Here is an 18,728-nt window from a genome sequence, read left to right as displayed (position 1 = left end):
GGCTTTGCTTTTCCCCCCTAACCAGGGATTGAGCTCGTATCAGTGGCAATACAATGGTTTATGACGTCTTTCACTAAGTTCACCTAAGATGGTTTCCGTAATGTGTAAAGCAACAATGAGATAGAAAGTACACCTGTTAGTCATTATTTTATTTTATTTTTCTTTTCTGCAAGACTGTTTTGCCAACTGTCCGAGAACTATTTTCTTGTCCAGGAACAATGACAACAAATAAAACAACACAACAAAGGCTGCATCCATCCGAGGGACCCCAATTGGGCATAGAACCTGGTAATTATAATCTACCTCAGGACCAGTAGGTAGCATGTACGATACCTATCAGGCCAGGGATATTCTGACGATATACATCGCTATACTGTACTTCCCACTTTCCACCATTCTACACGCAGCACCTATATTACGGTGCATAGTCAGGTACGAGAACCGATAATATTCGGGTTAAGAGTGTTGGATAGTTCGTTCACCCGTCCCTCCACACGACAGACTGGCGATCGGATGGAGCGGCTAAAGGAGGGCACCACCAATAGTAAAATCATCGCCCGTAATATAACCCGTAATTGAATGGTACGGACTCGGCCCCTCCGCTCTCCCAACCAATCATCCCCTGCGGCCATCCGTCTCTCCTCCTCTCCACTGCACGCCAGCGCCTTTTCCACCTTTAACACTAGGTACTAATCTCAGCATCCCATTCACTCCTCTTTCTCCTTCCTTCAACTTCATTTTCCTTTTTCCAGGTTGATCCTCTTTCTCCTCGTTCCCCCCCTTCTCCTCTTACCTCCTCTACCCCCTTCTCTACCGTTCTTTCTCTCGCTCTTACTTGACTATTTTGTTCATCTTTATTATTTTACTTCTTTCACACTCTTTCCCTCGTTTCCCTCCGCTTCCGACACTCCGTCCCAAATTCCGTGGCCTTTCCGGGGCCGTCCGCTCCTTACAGTATTATCCTTCGTAGCCGGCGCAACAAACAGACCTTGATTCTCGGTTTTAGCACATTTCCTCCGCATCAGTCCATTTCAGAATCGCTCGATTGTTAAACGTCCTCGGTGTAGTCGATTTACGCAGCGTCGTTTCTCCGGTCCTCCTCCGTTTGACGTTATAGAGTTTCGACACTTGGTTATACAAGGTTGCGTGGCTTGGGTGCAGCATAATCAATGGTGCCAATGGGAAATTGAAGGCCTCCAGACAACATCGGGCTTTCCATTGGTCGTAGGGAAGTCATATTGGTCTGGAGGTATCTGTGCGTCTGGATCACTTACTACGGGGTTAACCGGACAGTTGTTGGCTCGCGGTAATTTCGCAATCAGGCTTTAGACGTTATCAGGGTCGACAATGGCATCGATCTCTCTACCTCTGCAGCCGCAGACTACGTCAGCTTTTTCCCAGTATCTCGACTCTGCGGATCAGTTCCCCGGCAGACACAGCCGCCGCAATCTGACAATGTCCACACCACTTCCAAACCCACCGTTTATCTTCCCAGCGCGGGAACCAGATGCAACTCAGACTCCGACAGCCCAATCTAGCGGGCCTCCGCCCCTGCCCGCCTTTTCTTTTAACCCGGGATCCGCACATTCATCGCAACCCTCGATGCCGAACCTCCCTGTGAATCGAGCAGGCGGGCATCGTCGCCGATGTAGCGAGTTCGTCGGCGGGGAGCAACTTGTCAGCCCTGGGCCAGTGGAGACGAGTCGCGGCAATGAGATAAACCCAAATACAACACCGACTAAGCTACCCGTTCCTGGGCCGGGCTTCAGTGCGGGTGGTCCTGGAAAGCGTCGCCATGCCCATCGGCGCTCGGCGGCCATATCCAGTGTTGATCTAACCGCTATATCAAATACGCTCGATTTGAAGCCCACTGTCGGAAGCGCGCCACTGTTCTCGACAGGCGCAAAGCGTGATCTTGGTGCATCTGACGAGGCTCTTAGACCCACATGCTATTCAGCAACTACTTTAGGTCGATTTACTCCGCCCGCATCTCCCCAGATTATGATTAATGATGAATCCCTACCCGCTGTCCAGCTTGAAACAGCAAGCGACCGTCTCACCGACGAGCGGCCGATTTCCGAAATTTCGAAAGATTCTGAAAGCACAGTACGACCGGAGGATACAGCTAGAAATAGCGGAAAGCCTGGTCCATCTACAAGGGAGCTGTCATCATCTGCGGATCGAACTCAGAAGCCGAGACCGAGAACCGCGGATGCATCTCTGATGCTCGATCCAAACACGATCAGTGGAACCGATGATGCATCTCGGATGAAGCGGCCTCTTTCTGCCACAGGACACTCTCGTTTTCGCAAAAGTATATCTTCCGGGATTATTGACGCCGCATTGAGGAGACATCATGGCGACGACAGTCGCTGGACAACATCCTCAAGACGCTCTTCTTCCGACGATGGTGATTCATATGCATCCACCGAGGACGCCCGTGGGTCGTTTGAGTCTACATCTTCCTCGAAGAGAAAGTCGAAGAATAAGAAAAGACAGAAGAAAGTACGTTCTTGGGCCGGGGCCATTCTTACCCGAGGAAAGGGGAAGCGCCATCAATCAAAGAAAGATGAGACGAAGGACGACACGAATCAGTCCGAAGTTACAACTCCAGCGATTAAGAGAACCAATTCAGATCTCGGGTCAGCAGTGGACGTGAACTTTGACGATGATGAGGATATCGTCATCATTCGGACCCCTACTAACCCCGCTGCGCCAAGATCGCATGAACCCACATCTGAAGTCGAACCTCACATCAGCCTGGAAAGCTCGTGGAAGCCACGAAGCTTCTATGAGCAAGTTACACAAAATGATGCTCTCAGCCCTATCATCGATCTGGATGCAGCTCTGGGACCTTTCAATACTCCTGATGGGCGATCCCGCTGTGTCCCTGAGAGCGGCTTCTCAGCAGCGACGAAACGGATGTATAGTGGCGGACGACGAGGTGAATTTGTCGGGCCAGAAATGCGCTATCACCGACGTGCAGAAAGTGCCCCGGAAATGCCTCCTTTTGACCGTAGCTTCCTCAACCAGGCGCGTCTCGCGAATAATGCGTCCCTGGAAAACCCCGATGTGTTCTACGAAGAAGAGGAAGACGCTTTTCTGGCAGCCACCAGTGAATCTCCCAAGCACAGCGATGAAAATATTGCGGCGCAGGCTGTTTCCTCCGGTGCTGAAAGTTTCGACCTCCAATCAGAGGGTAGTAAAGTTAGCTCGGACACTCTCACTCGGGAACACACGAGCGAAGTTAATACACAGCAGTCGGGTCTCGGCATTCAGAAAGACGGGCTGCCTGAGCCGTCGGAGCCTAACACTACCTCTACATATCAGGGTCGCAGCAGTCTCGTAGCACAACAGTGTGCAATTGGCCAGCTTCATAATGCAAAAAATCCTTTCAGCATTCGGCCGAAGAGCCCAGGACCAGCGGAGATAATCAAACAGGAGCTTTGGCAACGCAGACTGGGAGTCCCTCCTAGTCCCGATGTTTCTCCACGATTTCTACCGGCTGACAATAGGCCTTCCACTTCACCCATTGAACTCACCCCAAATATACCTCCTTTCTCTCTTCAGGGTGGCAGTTCTTTGTCTAACTCCTCCTTTCCATCTCCTGACTTCACTGGCTCTTCCTCTGATGCCCCTCGCTCGATCACAACGTCCTCCACCACTGACCGTAATTTTTCGAGTCCTTCTTACAACCCTTCTATGGACTTTCCCCATGCATCTGTTGAAGATGTGCCTTCGTTGACTAGCAGTGCATCGACAACGACGAACCCTCTGAACCGATTCTCGGCGACCTTCTTTCCGCGGCCTCGGCTGTCTACAGATCGCTCTGCGTCATTTTCTGCGGCCGTTCACAGGCGCAGTAGCCAGACCAATAGTTCGAAGCGATCAAGTCTGGCCAGCCTTTCCAAGTTGGTTGTGGGGTCTCATGCGGAAAGGAGTAAGCTAAGTTATGAGGAAAAGCCGCCGATCGATGAACCGGACAAAGCAAAAAAGAAGAGCCACCGGATCAGCCGATTGATGCACTTTTGGAAGACAAAGGACAAGGACAAACTGAATGAGAGTGCAGTCCCGGAAGAAAGGCTGTCATGACCAAAACCTCGATCCTACAAAGGAATCCGCTTCTTGTACATAGTTATTCTGATATGATTCCCTCGACGTGGTCTTTGGAAGATCGTTTATTGTTTCTGTTGGCCTCGCCCTTTTATTTTTATCTTTTTTTCTATTTTCTCCAGTCTGCCCACTTGTTCCGTTGGGCTAACTGACGAATCTCTTTTGATATGTGTTCACAAGCGTAAGAGTCCAATACTCTCTTTACATCATTTCTCGTCTTTCATTAATGTCCGGTTACAGTTTATGGACATATCGCTCTCTTAATTGTCTTTCGTTTATCGTTCAGAGCCTTTTTTTTTCCCCTTCTTTTCTTTCTTGCCTCTTCTGAATCATTTTGGCGGTCATATGATGTGCACTTTGCCTTCTAGTCTTTTGTTTGACCCATGTGGTATTCACGCCCTTGGCCATGTTAATATGGGATCTTTTCTTTCCATCTTTTTTATTTGAACGGCTAGCCGTTGGAGGCGCCGGTCAATATTTTGTGAGGCTTTCTGATTATTGGCATCCGAGTCTACGAGCTGGAAGCTACGAATAGAGTATCAAATCTACACTCTCTCTGTCAATACTACTATGTGCTATTTCCAGCATTTGACTGCATGGTACAAAGTATCGTTCATTATAGAGATCTTAGGATTGGTCTCAAATGTAAAAGCACCGCTGGTTTGATCTAGCCTATCATTCCAGCGGGCATGCCATTCTGACATTCTGGGGTGGTGAAGAGAAACTGCCTGTTCAATCAAAACAACTACTAGATTCGATCACTCAAGAGTTGCAGCTCAAATTTGTTGTTGCCTTACATCTCAGGCACAAGTAATAGAAAGGTGACTGAACAGCACCACTGAACCAAAAGTACAGTCAACAAGTCAAGACGGTCCATCTAAATCAAATCTCTCTAATACCAGAAAGAAAATGAGATAATCTAAATTTTCATACATTGTCCCCAAAAGTCTTCCGCGACTCTCACCACCACTTTTATATAAATCTTTATCGGTGCCCCACAGCCGAACCCAAAAAATATAATCTCTCCAGCAGCACCATCAACGGTCCCTACATCAAGACATTGAAATAAAAGGAGAGACATAAGAAAAAGACACAATGGGACCACCGCGCTCAACCATGCCCAAAAAGTCCTCTCAAGGACAGCACACCCGCGACAATAAGAAGGAGAAAAAGAAGTCCGCGCAGGCCCCTCGACGACAGGCTAAACCGCAGACGGAATCTGAGACCAACCAGATCGATCTCTCGGCTACTATTCCGGTCACGCTGCAGCAGTTACTTTTGAATGTGTTTAGATCGGCTTTGCTGAATGATGTGTATGGTGGGAATGCAAATGTCGGGAAAAATGAGAGTGGAGATGTTACCACTACCCCAGAGCCTCGACAGTTGGATATCAAGACGCTGATCCAGACTATCAAATCTCATCTTTACAATCGGGACTTTGACTCTGCATTTACCGATGCAAATGAGGATCTACTGAGGGCTTATGCGTTGCGGTGGAGCGCATCTAGGGCATTGGGGTATGCGGGGGTTTTCAAGTCTTTGTTGAAGGTTCTGATGCAGCAGGACGGTGGGTTGGTGTCTTCTACTGGGTCGAATCATGTTGTTTGTATTGGAGGTGGTGCGGGCGCCGAGATCGTTGCTCTGGCGGCTGCTTGGAGGGATTTAGTGGATGAGGTTGAGAGGGGGGAGGCTGTTTCTGCTGGTGTTGCTGATGTTTCCTTGGATGGGGGTGATCATACTGCCGCTGCTGCTGATCAGGGCTCTGTGCCAAAATCGATAAGTCATCCTGCTCTCTCGGTGACGGCTGTTGATATTGCGGACTGGTCGAGCGTTGTTGATCGATTGTCTTATACTATCCGGTCCCCGGCTGTGATGGGGTCGAGGTCCCATCCGGCGCCTTTGTTGAATCTTGGAAAAGGTGGTGGCGATGGTGGGAAGGAGGGTGAGGATGCCTCTGGCTTCGCGGTTAGGTTCAGACGCTCGGATGTTCTTTCTATCTCAGAAGAGCAGCTTAAGGATCTTCTCCATCTTGAGAATACAGATAAGGGCAGTGCTACTGTCATGGTGACGCTCATGTTCACGTTGAATGAACTCTTCTCTACGTCTATGGCGAAAGCCACTGCTTTCTTGCTCCGCACGACGGACCTCGTACGACCGGGCACTCTGCTTCTTGTGGTGGATAGCCCGGGAAGCTATTCTACGCTGAAGCTCGGCAAGGGCAAAGCGCAGGAAGGTGCTGCGTCTGCCACTGTACAGGAACGCCAGTATCCTATGAAGTTCCTCTTGGATCATACGCTTCTTTCTGTTGCGGAGGGAAAATGGGAACGGATCTATTCGCAGGATTCACGGTGGTGGAGGAGAGATGCGGCTAGGCTGGGGTACGATGTTGGTGAAGGGGCTGGATTGGAGGATATGCGGTATCAGGGTCATATTTATCGGAGGTTGGCTAATTAGTGGAGGGGTTGTATGAACATTTGAGGTAATAGCAATAGACGATAGGTTATTGTGATATTAGGATTGCTTGATTCACAGAATGATACCATTACCGTCATCTAATGCAAGCTGCCCCGTCCAAGTAACTTGGAGTATATGTAGAGAGGAATGGATATGCTATTGCTACAAGTTGGTCGAAATGGGTAAAGAGTAAAATGAAAAGTGAAGCCAGCCATACAAAATCATTCGCCGAGGGAGATCATGCACGCCCAGATAGATCCGTCCAGTTGAAAAGGTTCAAAAAATACAACATCAATTCAGGCGAGAGTGGAAGGAAAAATATATCGGAAAATTAACGACACCCGGACACCGCGTTTAGCTCCTCAGCCCCAGAAGGAGGCTGGTGTTCTTACCACCTTCCTTGCCATCATTTCCAGGGAGATATGTGACATTCGGGTTGGTCGATAGGGTGTGTGCAATTTCCTTGCTGGCGTCAATACGACGGATCTCGATAAGACCGCTACCGGCTTTGGCGACGGCTTTGCTGATAATATCAGCACTCTCGGCTTCACCCTCCGCACGGATAACGTTGGCCTGACGTTCCTGCTCGGCTCTTTCGACGATGAAACGGGCCCGTTCGGCGTCCTGTTGGGCGATCTGCTTCTGCTCTACGGCGCGGGTAAATTCCTTTCCGAAGGTCATGTGTGTAATCGAGACGTCCTCCAGGGCAATATTGAACTGTGCTGCACGCTTCATGAGGTCTGTGCGGATACGGTTCGAGACAGCTTCACGCTGGGTAATGAGCTCGGCGGCGTCGAACTGGGCGACGATGGCTTTGAGGACTTCGTTACCGATGGAGGGGAGAACACGCTCATCGTAGTCGGTACCGTAAGACTGAAGAGCAATCAATACCGGCCAAGAATCATATCAATCACTTGGGCATATGTGTCCTACCTGGTAGATGGCCGGCAGCTTCGGGACCTCTGGACGGTGGAGAACACGCAGTGTCAAGCTGACCATCTGCAAGTCCTTACTTCCGGTGGTGGTGGAGATGTTACGGGGCTTAGTCCGAACATCGTAGACGATCGCCTTCTGCAGCCAGGGGATAAGGAAATGGGTGCCTTCGTTGACGACCTTCTCCTGCACACCAGACAACCGGTCGAAGATGACAGCGCGGGAACCACCACGAACGTCGTAAATAGAGTTGTTGAAGATCAGGGCACCCGTGGCGACGGGAAGAGCCAGACGGTAGATGTTGTAGAGACCGTTTGCCGCCATGGTGAGAGGGGGATTGTTCACTAATGATTAGTCGATGAGGAGCTTCAAAGGGTTGGATCAACTTGATGATGTCGGGCTTTTCGCATGCTGTCCCGATGCGGACTAGTGCCGGACGGAAACCTCATCTTCCCAACTTCGCCGTTTTGGCCCGAACTCGAACCTCGTCTTTCTCTTTGCTCTTAGTCTCGTCCGTTCCACCTTCTCCGCATTTCCAATCGTTTAATTTCAGACGCAATTTTTCAAAATGGGTGGCCACTTGGATCCTAAGAACGGAGTGTAAGTAATCCCTGCATTTGGTGCTGTGGTGGGCTTTCGTTCCCTGGGTCTTCCGGACGGGTGCGGTTCAACTACGCCGGCCTGTGCTTTGCAATTCACGCCAGGATGACTCTTTATCTGATGCCATGTGGGGTACAATGAAGATAGAAGTGGCTAACTATAGGATATGAACAGTTTCCTCGGTACCTGGGGTGATTTCGGTAGGTCCCATAGCCCTCGCATTCAGTGAGAAATTTCGCGCCATCTCGAAGAGCACAAGCACGATCAATTGGACGCCTTTTAGTACACAAATCTCGAAAATTCAAAATATGAATTCCAATGATTGCGGACTTGCCAGCAGAGAGACGCGAGATGGCATCTTCATCCGACACCGATACTGATACCCTTATCCTTTTTTAGGTTGCCCTACCCCCCAGCGCATCGCCTCTTACTCTCTGTCTCCCAACCGTCAGCGCCCCTTGGCCGGTACCGCCCACGCTGCTTTCTTCAACACCTTCCGGAGATTCAGACACCAGGTTCTCTACGTCGCTCCTCCCTTCATCATCGCCTACGCCGCCATGGACTGGGCTATTGAGAGGTACGTGCTGATACCCCTGTCAATTCACAGTCGGCCATCGAATGTGGGTAAATTAATGACTAACTTACAACGTTTAGGAACCACTACCTCAACTCCAAGCCTGGCCGCCTTGCTGAGGGTGGTGACGAGTAAATGGTGATATAAACCGGTGATATGATTTCAAACTGGAGGATAAAGGAGTGGGATTGCAATGTACAGTAACTAGAAGCAATCGAATGCGATGCGTGTTCCATTGTCCGATCCATGCTTCTTGGGTTCTATTATGCTACGATGCGTATGACTCCTGCGACTATAATTCGGTGTCGTGGATCTGCTCCTCGCGCCTCAAATCAGATAAGAATGCTATATTTATGCTCACACTAGTAACGAGAAATCAAAAAACGAGTTATTTACCGTCTGGTAGCTCGATAAGATGTTTCTATGTGGGCAGGTTGACATTGGATTTGGGAGAAGCTCCAATCAAATGACTTGAATTTGGCATAGGATCCACAGGTTATGATTGGCCAATTCACCCAGACTGCAAACAGGACCGCTTTGCTTAGGCTGATATAGGAAGGCGGTCGATATCACCTGGGCATAGGATTACAACTTTGAACGTGTGTACGGAGTATACTGCGTAGTATACCGCTACTCCGTACTAGCTTCACAATGAAAGCTCTTTTTTAACAAAAACAAGGTTTCATGCATAATTAAATACAGGCTGGTTCAGTGAGAATTATAACCAAAAAGATATCAATTCTGTCTGTATGATGAGCTGGGGATTCCGGTCCTGCGAAAGGTCCAATATTATTCTGTGATTGGATGTTTAGGGAGTATGCCGACCACCCCTTCACATTGAATGGTTGTCAATCACTACATACGAGCAGCTTCAAAAGTCAGAGGAAATGATGAAAAGCAAGCCTACTGTTGGGCACGATGTGACTTTTAGGTAGAACTGAGACACTACCTGTTGTCTTTCCTCAACCTCTTATCTAACCACATGTTCGTCCGCAGATGATGACTCTCGCAATTGAAGTATTAAATGCTCTGCTAGTCCTTAGAGATACATCAGAATGGCAGAAACCAGTCCCCTCGGCCTTCACGATTCCATCGATTGGGGCTCCCTCCGTCCAATGAGAGGATGCCCAGCTATCCTTCTGCGGCAACATATTCCATCAAGGTGATCGTTATGTAGCCACTGCCTAGCAGTTCCTTATTTATTGAAAATTCTTGGCTCCCCGTCCACCCCTGACCGGGTCTTTTTAATTGACCACCTGTTACACTTTTATGCGAATACGTTCCTACTAAATGGCAGGAATCCACGGAGAAGAAACAGGCTCCGGAGTTTGAAGTGGAAATCACCAGTCGTATAGAAGTTTCGTCAATCGGGCAAAGAATCACGAGGAAAGAGCCTCGTGCATCGATTTCCGCAATAGGATGATCGAAAAGTATCGTAGGCGCTCTAAGGATGAGCTTGCAGCGTACGAAGCTGAGACTTGTCTTGAGCGTTACAATGTCTATTAAAGGTCCTGGGGCTGCCTATGCGCTTGCGTGGTTTCCTGGGAAGCTCCTGGCGAAGGATATCATGACAGTGTTAGTGTCTTGAAACGGGTCCTTGAGCAGGTGAAAGAAATTATAGTTCTTGCCAGTGCCATTGCCTCACTCGACTTGTTAAATTGGCGCTTTGATGATGCTCGACCGGAGGAAATTGGTCTCTCGTTTACGCAGCTACTAGACTGATGCGCGTCCCTTCATTTGATGGGCTGCGGCAGAAGCGCTCATTCGCCTCAGATATGAGGAGCGTGAGCATATCGATGTATTGATAAGCAGCTTGACAGGCCCCTCCTTTATGGCACTTGATTCACGAAAGTGCTCCGGCAGAACGCCGTTCCCGGTCAAAGCAGGGGATGCCAGAGTTCTGGGAACAATCAATGCATATAATTATCCTGGCGCGGTCACAGCCATATTTGATGCTTTGCTAAGCTCATCTAGTCTTAGCGCCATCATACTTCTCGAAGGTCTTTTAGCGTTGGTTTTTGGTCCTGTGCATAAGCATATGAAAGTGACGCCGTCCGAACAGCTCAATCAGGTTCAACAACAAACGGTGACCGCGCTGGCGGGGATGGATGATGAGATGTGGAAAAAGGGAAATCTAGACAAGTTGAGATGATTGTCGTCCCTATCTTGGTTTACCAGTTACTGGTTCTTCTGCTATATGAAAATAGTGTTAGTTGAATCAGGCATTGATTGCTAGATCGTGATTTTTGGTCAGCGTTAGACGTAAGTTGTGCCAACACACTATTGAATAATATACTTTTTTTCTTCATTCCATACGAGGCTGTCAGATTACGACAAGAAGTAATGAAATTGCTTTCACAAGGGACATTGTCATTCTTGACCAGCCAAATAACCTACCCTCAAAACACCTATTGCTGCTATGCCAACAAGATGTAGGACAAACCTACTGACTCTCAACATATCACTCCAGTGCTACCGACTACTCCTTCCAAGTAACCGTGACTGCCCAAAACTTAGGAAATCCGACATCCCATCTCGGATCCTTAAGGAAATCAACCAAGATAAGTGTTGGCGGCTTAGGAACAGAAACGCCACTGCGATAAAACAACTTGTCCACCGCTATACGCAACTTCTTTTTAAATACTGGGTATACTGGACGTTTCCTAGATCTTCCGACTTGGGCCCTCAGAGACGCTGGACCCATATAACGCGACGTTGCTATCAGCTTCAGAGATCGGACGCCCGACAACCCATGGCCAGATAGTACTTGCGCAAGTGTATTCACATGCTCAGCGGAAATATCTTCAACCTGCAACTTGCGGATAATCTGGTAGCTATAGCCTCTAAGACTGTTAAAGAACTGTCGCAGATGAGGCACGCTCTTCAGCCCGAACGCGAAGTTCGTATAGAGAACCTTGCGAGCTTCGAAATAGATCTGATGGTTGACACTCATTAGAGAAAGTCTGTTTTCGCCACGGGGAACTACATGATCTATCAGCTTTTTGCTGGCGTTGGTTGTCTCGAGCTCGAAGTAGTTGTCGTAGATAATCAGGCGGAGTTCAAAGGGGAGTGACAGGAAGGGGAAGATGATCTTGGTATTGCTATTCCCAAAGTATGTGTTCACTGCCTTCCAGATGTCAAAACTGTCGACGCCCTTGTTTCTGACCTTCTTTGCCCCAACCAGGATTTCGAGGAACGGCGCCACTGTAGTGGGTGAGCATCTTTCCTCTACAATGGCTGTCAACCATGCCACGAGGCTTTCTCTGACGTTAAGCTTGATGGATTCTGGCAGTGATATTAAGGTGACTAGGAGCTCGACTGCGGTCTGGCTGAAGTGGGTCATATCTTTGGATATCTCTTATTAGTGAGCATCTATACTCTTCCCTGTGGGACGTACGTACCCGTTTGAGAGGCTAAATGCCGGACTGCACTTTCCACACCATTTATGTAGAAAGCTTCATGTTTTGCGCGGAATAGCCGAAGAACTTCAGATGCATGTTGATCTGCTAGAATGGTTGACGAGTCTGTTGACAAACTACTCATTTTGTAACCTTGTGCGTAGCTTTTGTAGAAAAAAGTGTACTCTTTGATGAACATAGGTGTGAGTGCGTGTGTTTTAGAAGGGTGGCCGAGTGTGTTTTTATGGGGATAAGGCTCTTGGTGTGATTGAGCTGGGGTAGTAAATACGTTTCTGGGGTTACACTGACAGTAAATAGATGGGCTACATTCACGCAGATTACCAAGAAAATACATGCACATTGAGAGGTTGAGATGTTTGTCACGTTTCGGTGGCTTTTTGGTGCATGATGATATCAGGTAGGGAACATGCTTAAGCAATGTCAATGTCAATTGTCAAAGAAAATATTATAAATATAAGGTAAGCAACTCCTTGTCCGTGCTCATGGGGTGTATGTATACTTATAATCTAGACAGATAAGGCTATATCAGTGGATAGATAGATGGATATACCCCAGGGTCAGTATGCAGGAACTAAACATCCTTGTTTAGAAGCTATATGGCTAACGGTTGGAACTGGAAGTTGTTCCTCAAAGTGTATATTAGACTGACATTACTGTCAGAGTTACCAGTTTTAATTTGCTGGCATTGTTTTCCTATATTGATCTGGAAGTCAACTCATCAACTCCTTTGCTTTAAGAAGTGGGGAGATACGTGGATGATATGGTAGTTGTACTACTAGTGGTAGCTGTGTTTGATCTTCCAAGATTCTAGATTAGTATACCTGACCATCTTCAACTTGTTCTTGCTAGGAGATGGTCTCGTTCTTAACCATTTTTTCTGTTCTTGTTCCTTGTATACAATCTCTTGATGTAGTAGTGTCTGGGGATCATTTCCGGCGATAGTTTTTCCCTTTTAGGGTAAGATAGGATGGGACCGCTAACAGTTTGTTCTTACTTCATTCTTAGGATGAACCAATGACTACGCTCAATTGAGTCCTTGGGAAAGGGCTAGTGTGCTTTCTGAATGGACGCGGTCGCTCAATTGACCCATCAATTACCTTGTCTATTTCTCAAAGAAAAAGACTTCTATGGGGGGTGAGAGTACTTTCTGTAAACAGAGCCTAAATCCCCACCCCAAAACGGGAAAAAGAGAGGGAAAAATTTCTCAAAATTACGGATGTAACCCCAATACACTACTTTTACACCACGGTCGATACCCAAAATACGCATATCGATGAACCCCCACTTGGCACGCGCATCTTCTTCGCTTTCTCTTTCTTCTCTCCTCTTCTCCTCCTTCTCTTCTTCTCTCTCTCGACGTTTACCTTCTCGTGCTTCTCATACTCTTTTTCGTTCGCACTTCTCCCATTCCATCACCATGTCCGAGATCACTCACCCCACTATTAAGGGTACGTATCTTTCTTCATGATCTGCCCCTCCATCAATCAAAAAGATACCCCGCCTCATCACCCACCAATCTGCACGTCTCAATGGCTTAAACAACCCCCTTGACGGTGATCAAATCTCGGATTGAATCGAATGAGCGCTTCAATTGCGTCGCATAGCCATTGTGATCCCTTTTAATGTTTGGCATGCCTTCGCTAACATCACTTTTCCTGCCCAGATGGCTGGTTCTCCGAGCGGTCCGACATGTGGCCTGGTCAGGCCATGAGCCTCAAGGTCAACCAGATCCTGCACCACGAGAAGTCCAAGTACCAGGACGTCCTCATCTTCGAGAGCAGCGACTACGGCACTGTCCTCGTCCTGGACAATGTCATCCAGTGCACTGAGCGGGATGAGTTCTCGTACGTCGCCTTGGTCCAAACTTTACCCCACGAGTTGCGAAGCACATCGGCTAATTAAATACAGCTACCAGGAGATGATCACCCACCTGGCCATGAACTCTCACCCCAACCCCAAGAAGGTCCTGGTCATCGGTGGTGGAGATGGCGGTGTCCTCCGTGAGGTTGTCAAGCACGAGACCGTCGAGGAGGCCATCCTGTGCGATATCGATGAGGTATACAGCCCTGGATTCATTTCCGGGTAACCTTGAACTAATTTTGGTTTACTAGGCTGTTATCCGGCTCTCTAAGAAGTACCTCCCCGGCATGAGCATCGGCTTCCAGCACCCTAACGTCAAGACCCACGTCGGCGATGGCTTCGAGTTCCTCAAGAACCACAAGAACGAGTTCGACGTCATCATCACTGACAGCTCCGACCCTGAGGGTCCTGCCGAGAGCCTCTTCCAGAAGCCCTACTTTGAGCTCCTGAGCGATGCGCTCCGTGAGGGAGGTGTCATCACCACACAAGGTTGTTCGTCGCCTTTCCTTCCCCCTGTCTTCTTCCTGTGGCTACCCGAAATTTCTCCTTTCTTTCTTTCTTTTTTTTTTCTTTCTTTTGTACTACCCTTTTCCCGCAATTTCTCCCTGCCCCCCCCCCTCCCCTTTTTCATGTTGACCACCCTTGAATGAATCAGAAGAGCATGAAACTAATTAGATTACGCCCCAAACCACCCGACTCCCCCGGGAATCGGTTTGGGTTAGCATTTTCACACGTGCAGCCGAGAACCAGTGGTTGCACCTTTCTCTGATCACCGACCTCAAGAAGGCCTGCAATGAGGTCTTCCCCGTCGCCGAATACGCCTACACCACCATCCCCACCTACCCCTCCGGCCAGATTGGCTTCATGGTCTGCTGCAAGGATGCGGACCGCAACGTGCGTGAGCCCGTCCGCAAGTGGACTCGCGAGGAGGAGGAGCGTCTCTGCCGCTACTACAACCAGGATATCCACCGGGCTAGCTTCGTTCTCCCCAACTTTGCCCGTAAGGCCTTGAACAACTAGATTGATATTGGTCCTTCGCACCCTTTTGAATGAAATCTGTTTGGGGCGGACGCTGTTTCCCATCTAGAGGCGCCATCGTGGCGGATAATCGATGATGATTTGATGATGATGAATACAACAAGAGATATTTCTCTTTGTTCTTCTTTGTCTTTATTACATTTCCTCTCCTTTGTGATGATGTCCTACTCGTGTTCTACAGAGACGGGCAGCATTGTCCGTGGCATACAACAATAAAGGATAAAAAGTATTTTCGTATAAAGTAGCGTGCTTGTCTTCCGATCCTCTTTAATAGACGTAACACTATTTGTCATCTAAGTCTTTTTTTACTTTGAACCGTTACATATTACGCTTAGGATCAACTGAACTTGAACATAAACATGGTATTCTTCATTTTTGGCCTCGTCCCTCTAAATCTACCAAAAGGGAATTTTCAAACGAAATCATCAAAGCATAGGACTTCTCCCTGGATATTTTGCTCCCAGAGATCAACATCGTCCCATAGATTCATTAAAACGAAACATAACAGGCATCATCACGCTAACAAAGGACATCTACAGAATCTGCTGGAAAGCACGGTTGATGGGAGAGCGCACGGTGTGGCCCTTGTAGAAGTCGATGGTAGCGAGGGCGCGCTTGCTGATACCGGCAGGGGTGAACTCGAATTTCTGTAGGACAGCAAAGTTAGCATCAATTTAACAAGATATGATAGGAATTGGAACAGATAACGTACCTCGTAGACCTGCTTGTAAGGGCCGGAGGCACCGAAGCGGTTGAGACCGAACTGCTCGTGAGCGTAACGCTCCCAGCCCATGGTGGAGGCAGCCTCGACGGAGAGGACGGGGATGCCGTCGGGGAGGACCTTGAGCTTGTACTCCTTGTCCTGGGCATCGAAGACCTCGAAGCAAGGAACGGAGACGACACGGGCAACAACGTTGTGCTTCTCCTTGAGGTAAGTGGCAGCCTCGATGGCGATGCTGACCTCGGAACCGGTAGAGATGATGGTGACGGCAGCGTTGGGGGCCTCGATGGCGACGTAGGCACCCTTCAGAGCAGCCTCAATGCTGGAGTTCTCAAGCTGGGGCAGGTTCTGGCGGGTAAGGGCCAGAATGCTGGGGGTGTGCTTGGAGGTGAGGGCAGAGTAGTAGGCAGCGCTGGTCTCGTTGCCGTCAGCGGGACGCCAGACCATGCAGTTGGGGAGAGCACGGAAGTGAGCCAGGGTCTCAATAGGCTGGTGAGTAGGACCGTCCTCACCCAGACCGATCGAGTCGTGGGTAGCGACGTGGATGACGCGAACGCGGGAGAGAGCAGACAGACGGACGGCACCGGCAGCGTAAGAGACGAAGTTCAGGAAAGTACCGGCAGCGGGGATGACGGTACCATAGGCGGCAAGACCGTTCATGATAGCAGCCATGGCGTGCTCACGGACACCGTAGCGGAGATAGCGGCCGGACCAGTCACCAATGTTGTACTCAGGGGGCTGGAAGTCGACGGCGTTCTTCCAGCGGGTGTTGTTGGAGCCAGTCAGATCAGCAGAGCCGGAAAGCAGCTCAGGGATGACACTGTGGACCTTCTCCAGGACGGCCTCGGAGAGCTTACGGGAGGCGACAGCGGAGTCGGTGGGCTTGTAGGTGGGCAGGCTCTTCTCCCAACCCTCAGGAAGCTTGCCAGCAAGACGACGAGTGAGGTCAGCGTGCTCATCCTTGTACTCGGCGGCGTACTTCTCAAAGAGCTGGTTCCACTCTTGCTCCTTAGCAGCACCCTGAGAAGCAGTCTTGTGGTAGAGGTCGTAGACCTGCTGGGGGACGACGAAGCTCTGCTTGGGGTCGAAGCCGAACTTGGCCTTGACACTCTCGGCATCGTCAGCCTTCAGGGGGTTACCGTGAACGCCACCGGTACCCTGCAGCTTGGAGCCGAAACCGATGGTGGTGGTAAGACGAATGACGGAGGGCTTGTCCTTGACCTCACGGCACTCCTGGATGGCCTTCTCAATGGCCTCAAGGTCGTTGTCACCGTCCTTGACCCAGACGTGGTGCCAGCCGTAGGACTCGAAACGCTTCATGACATCCTCGGTGAAAGCACACTTGGTGTCACCGTCTAGTAAAATGAGAACATTCGTTTAGTAAGACCTGCGCAAAGAAAATCCAGAGGCTTGATTGCTTACCGATGGAGATATGGTTGTCATCGTAGATGGCAATGAGGTTACCAAGCTTCAGGTGGCCAGCCAAAGAGGCAGCCTCACTGGCAACACCCTCCATGGCACAGCCATCACCGAAGAAGGTGTATGTGTAGTTGTTGATGAGGTCATAACCGGGCTTGTTGTAGATAGCGGCGGTGTGAGCCTGAGCAATAGCCAGACCAACGGCGTTGGAGAAACCCTGACCCAGGGGACCGGTGGTGACCTCAACACCGGGGGTGTCGTGAGCCTCGGGGTGACCGGGGGTGATGCTGTCGAGTTGCTACGCGGGGATCCAGTTAGACCATTTAGTTCTTTCAAACTCTGGTTTAAGTTAGGAGACATACTCTGAAGTTCTTCAGGTCATCCATGGAGAGCTGGTAGCCGAAGAGGTGGAGAAGAGCATATTGGAGCATGCAACCGTGGCCGTTACTGAAATGGCGTTATCAGCGAGGAGTCCTAAAATTTGGGGAGAAACAACACGGGAAACTTACGAGAGAACAAAGCGATCACGGTTAACCCAGTCGGGGTTCTGGGGGTTGAAGTTCATGAACTTGTTGAAGAGAACGTGAGAAACGGGGGCCATGCCCATAGGGGCACCGGGGTGACCCGAGTTGGCCTTGGAGGTGGCATCGACCTACAGACCATGAGATTAGTATGATGTCAACTGATCCAGAACAAGGAATGGCCTTCTGCAACAGCCCCCATGTTCTCAATGGGTAAGCCCCCGCTGAAAAAGAGGACTAGAAGAGAATTGAGACTCTGGGGAAGGAATTGCCATTGACAGTGATGAACCGTGACGAGGCATCCCATGGCATTCAGATCCAGAAGACGGCGGCCGTTGGCATAGCCAGAACTTCGCAACACCCCTGTTTCTCATGGAATACTCGAGGACTCGGGAACGGGCAAATAGGAAGCAGACGGGAGATGAGAGCATACCGCGAGAACACGGATCGTGTTGATAGCCAATTGATCCAAATCAGTGTAACCCATGATTGCAGTGTCTAATGCGGGTGAAGGTTAGACAGCTAGCTTTCCACCTCAACGGTTGAGAAGTGGGATGAGGGGGGACCTACTATTCCTGTTCTTCCTCGTAAATTAAGATATGGAAAAACAAGGTTTCAAGGGGAAGAAGAAAAAGAGATGAAGAGAAATGGAAGAATGAGAGAGGAGATGGAGGAAGGAGGAAAGAAAAGAAGAAGGAGAAGAGGAGAGGAGATGCTGGGATGGCAATGATTAATGATGGAGGGGTCCAGGACTCTCACTGATTGGATGCAAGTGGGGGAGGAAGGAGGAATGATGTCTTCCGGTGGGGCTGGAGATGCTCACCGGTCACTTTGGTCCTGATTTCTTCTCTGTTGAGAAAATAATTAAAAGGAATAAAATAATAATAAAATAAAATATCCAAACATCACGAATACGGCAATAATCCCCTATCCGCCCTCATATCATAGCCATTGAGGACTCAGTCTGCTAGCGCATGCTTGCCCAACCTCAAAACTATCAAATGCAGTCGATCGTTTTCAATGAAACTTTCGTAGGATCCCAAGCTGTGGCTGCCTCAGGAATCAACCCGTGCCCC

The 18,728-nt window shown here is 49.3% G+C and overlaps 8 protein-coding genes across 8 annotated transcripts; 5 read left to right on the top strand and 3 right to left on the bottom strand.

Moving 5' to 3' along the window:
* Positions 1–747: 747 nt before the first annotated feature.
* BDV27DRAFT_138767 (putative cell wall proline rich protein) lies at positions 748–4,697 on the top strand. The gene has a single exon (XM_032069314.1). It carries the CDS (start codon positions 1,348–1,350, stop codon positions 4,090–4,092), a length of 2,745 nt encoding a protein of 914 aa, XP_031920830.1. The 5' UTR covers positions 748–1,347; the 3' UTR covers positions 4,093–4,697.
* Positions 4,698–5,108: 411 nt separating this feature from the next.
* On the top strand, positions 5,109–6,585 carry BDV27DRAFT_80668 (25S rRNA (uracil2843-N3)-methyltransferase). The gene has a single exon (XM_032077645.1). It carries the CDS (start codon positions 5,209–5,211, stop codon positions 6,565–6,567), a length of 1,359 nt encoding a protein of 452 aa, XP_031920829.1. The 5' UTR covers positions 5,109–5,208; the 3' UTR covers positions 6,568–6,585.
* Positions 6,586–6,596: 11 nt separating this feature from the next.
* On the bottom strand, positions 6,597–7,867 carry phb1 (prohibitin subunit PHB1). The gene is made up of 2 exons (XM_032069313.1): positions 7,501–7,867; positions 6,597–7,440 (listed from the first exon to the last, which is right to left on the bottom strand). Exons 1-2 carry the CDS (start codon positions 7,822–7,824, stop codon positions 6,922–6,924), a joined length of 843 nt encoding a protein of 280 aa, XP_031920828.1. The 5' UTR covers positions 7,825–7,867; the 3' UTR covers positions 6,597–6,921.
* A 129-nt stretch (positions 7,868–7,996) lies between these two features.
* BDV27DRAFT_138763 (ubiquinol--cytochrome-c reductase subunit 8) lies at positions 7,997–9,007 on the top strand. The gene is made up of 4 exons (XM_032069312.1): positions 7,997–8,100; positions 8,275–8,300; positions 8,500–8,677; positions 8,755–9,007. Exons 1-4 carry the CDS (start codon positions 8,069–8,071, stop codon positions 8,807–8,809), a joined length of 291 nt encoding a protein of 96 aa, XP_031920827.1. The 5' UTR covers positions 7,997–8,068; the 3' UTR covers positions 8,810–9,007.
* A 1,162-nt stretch (positions 9,008–10,169) lies between these two features.
* Positions 10,170–10,826, top strand: BDV27DRAFT_164231 (uncharacterized protein; the record flags this gene model as incomplete). The annotated part of the gene is made up of 2 exons (XM_032073662.1): positions 10,170–10,249; positions 10,448–10,826. 2 exons carry the CDS (start codon positions 10,170–10,172, stop codon positions 10,824–10,826), a joined length of 459 nt encoding a protein of 152 aa, XP_031920826.1.
* Positions 10,827–11,138: 312 nt separating this feature from the next.
* On the bottom strand, positions 11,139–12,217 carry BDV27DRAFT_170162 (uncharacterized protein; the record flags this gene model as incomplete). Its single annotated transcript, XM_032075222.1, has 2 exons — positions 11,139–11,911; positions 12,076–12,217. The coding sequence occupies 2 exons, from the start codon at positions 12,215–12,217 to the stop codon at positions 11,154–11,156; spliced, it is 900 nt and encodes a 299-aa protein (XP_031920825.1). The 3' UTR covers positions 11,139–11,153.
* A 1,043-nt stretch (positions 12,218–13,260) lies between these two features.
* On the top strand, positions 13,261–15,232 carry BDV27DRAFT_138761 (spermidine synthase). Its single transcript, XM_032069311.1, has 5 exons — positions 13,261–13,541; positions 13,757–13,937; positions 14,002–14,149; positions 14,205–14,442; positions 14,693–15,232. The coding sequence occupies exons 1-5, from the start codon at positions 13,367–13,369 to the stop codon at positions 14,971–14,973; spliced, it is 1,023 nt and encodes a 340-aa protein (XP_031920824.1). The 5' UTR covers positions 13,261–13,366; the 3' UTR covers positions 14,974–15,232.
* Positions 15,233–15,333: 101 nt separating this feature from the next.
* tktA (transketolase tktA) lies at positions 15,334–18,403 on the bottom strand. Its single transcript, XM_032077644.1, has 7 exons — positions 18,223–18,403; positions 18,086–18,150; positions 17,641–17,783; positions 17,494–17,578; positions 17,135–17,429; positions 15,704–17,067; positions 15,334–15,638 (listed from the first exon to the last, which is right to left on the bottom strand). The coding sequence occupies exons 2-7, from the start codon at positions 18,137–18,139 to the stop codon at positions 15,525–15,527; spliced, it is 2,055 nt and encodes a 684-aa protein (XP_031920823.1). The 5' UTR covers positions 18,140–18,150; positions 18,223–18,403; the 3' UTR covers positions 15,334–15,524.
* Between the last annotated feature and the right edge of the window lie 325 nt (positions 18,404–18,728).

This window comes from Aspergillus caelatus (assembly GCF_009193585.1).
Source record: "Aspergillus caelatus strain CBS 763.97 unplaced genomic scaffold BDV27scaffold_406, whole genome shotgun sequence".
Classification (NCBI taxonomy): domain Eukaryota; kingdom Fungi; phylum Ascomycota; class Eurotiomycetes; order Eurotiales; family Aspergillaceae; genus Aspergillus; species Aspergillus caelatus.
The sequence above is the reverse complement of the archived record's forward strand: the minus strand, read 5'-3'. Positions and strand labels throughout refer to the sequence as shown.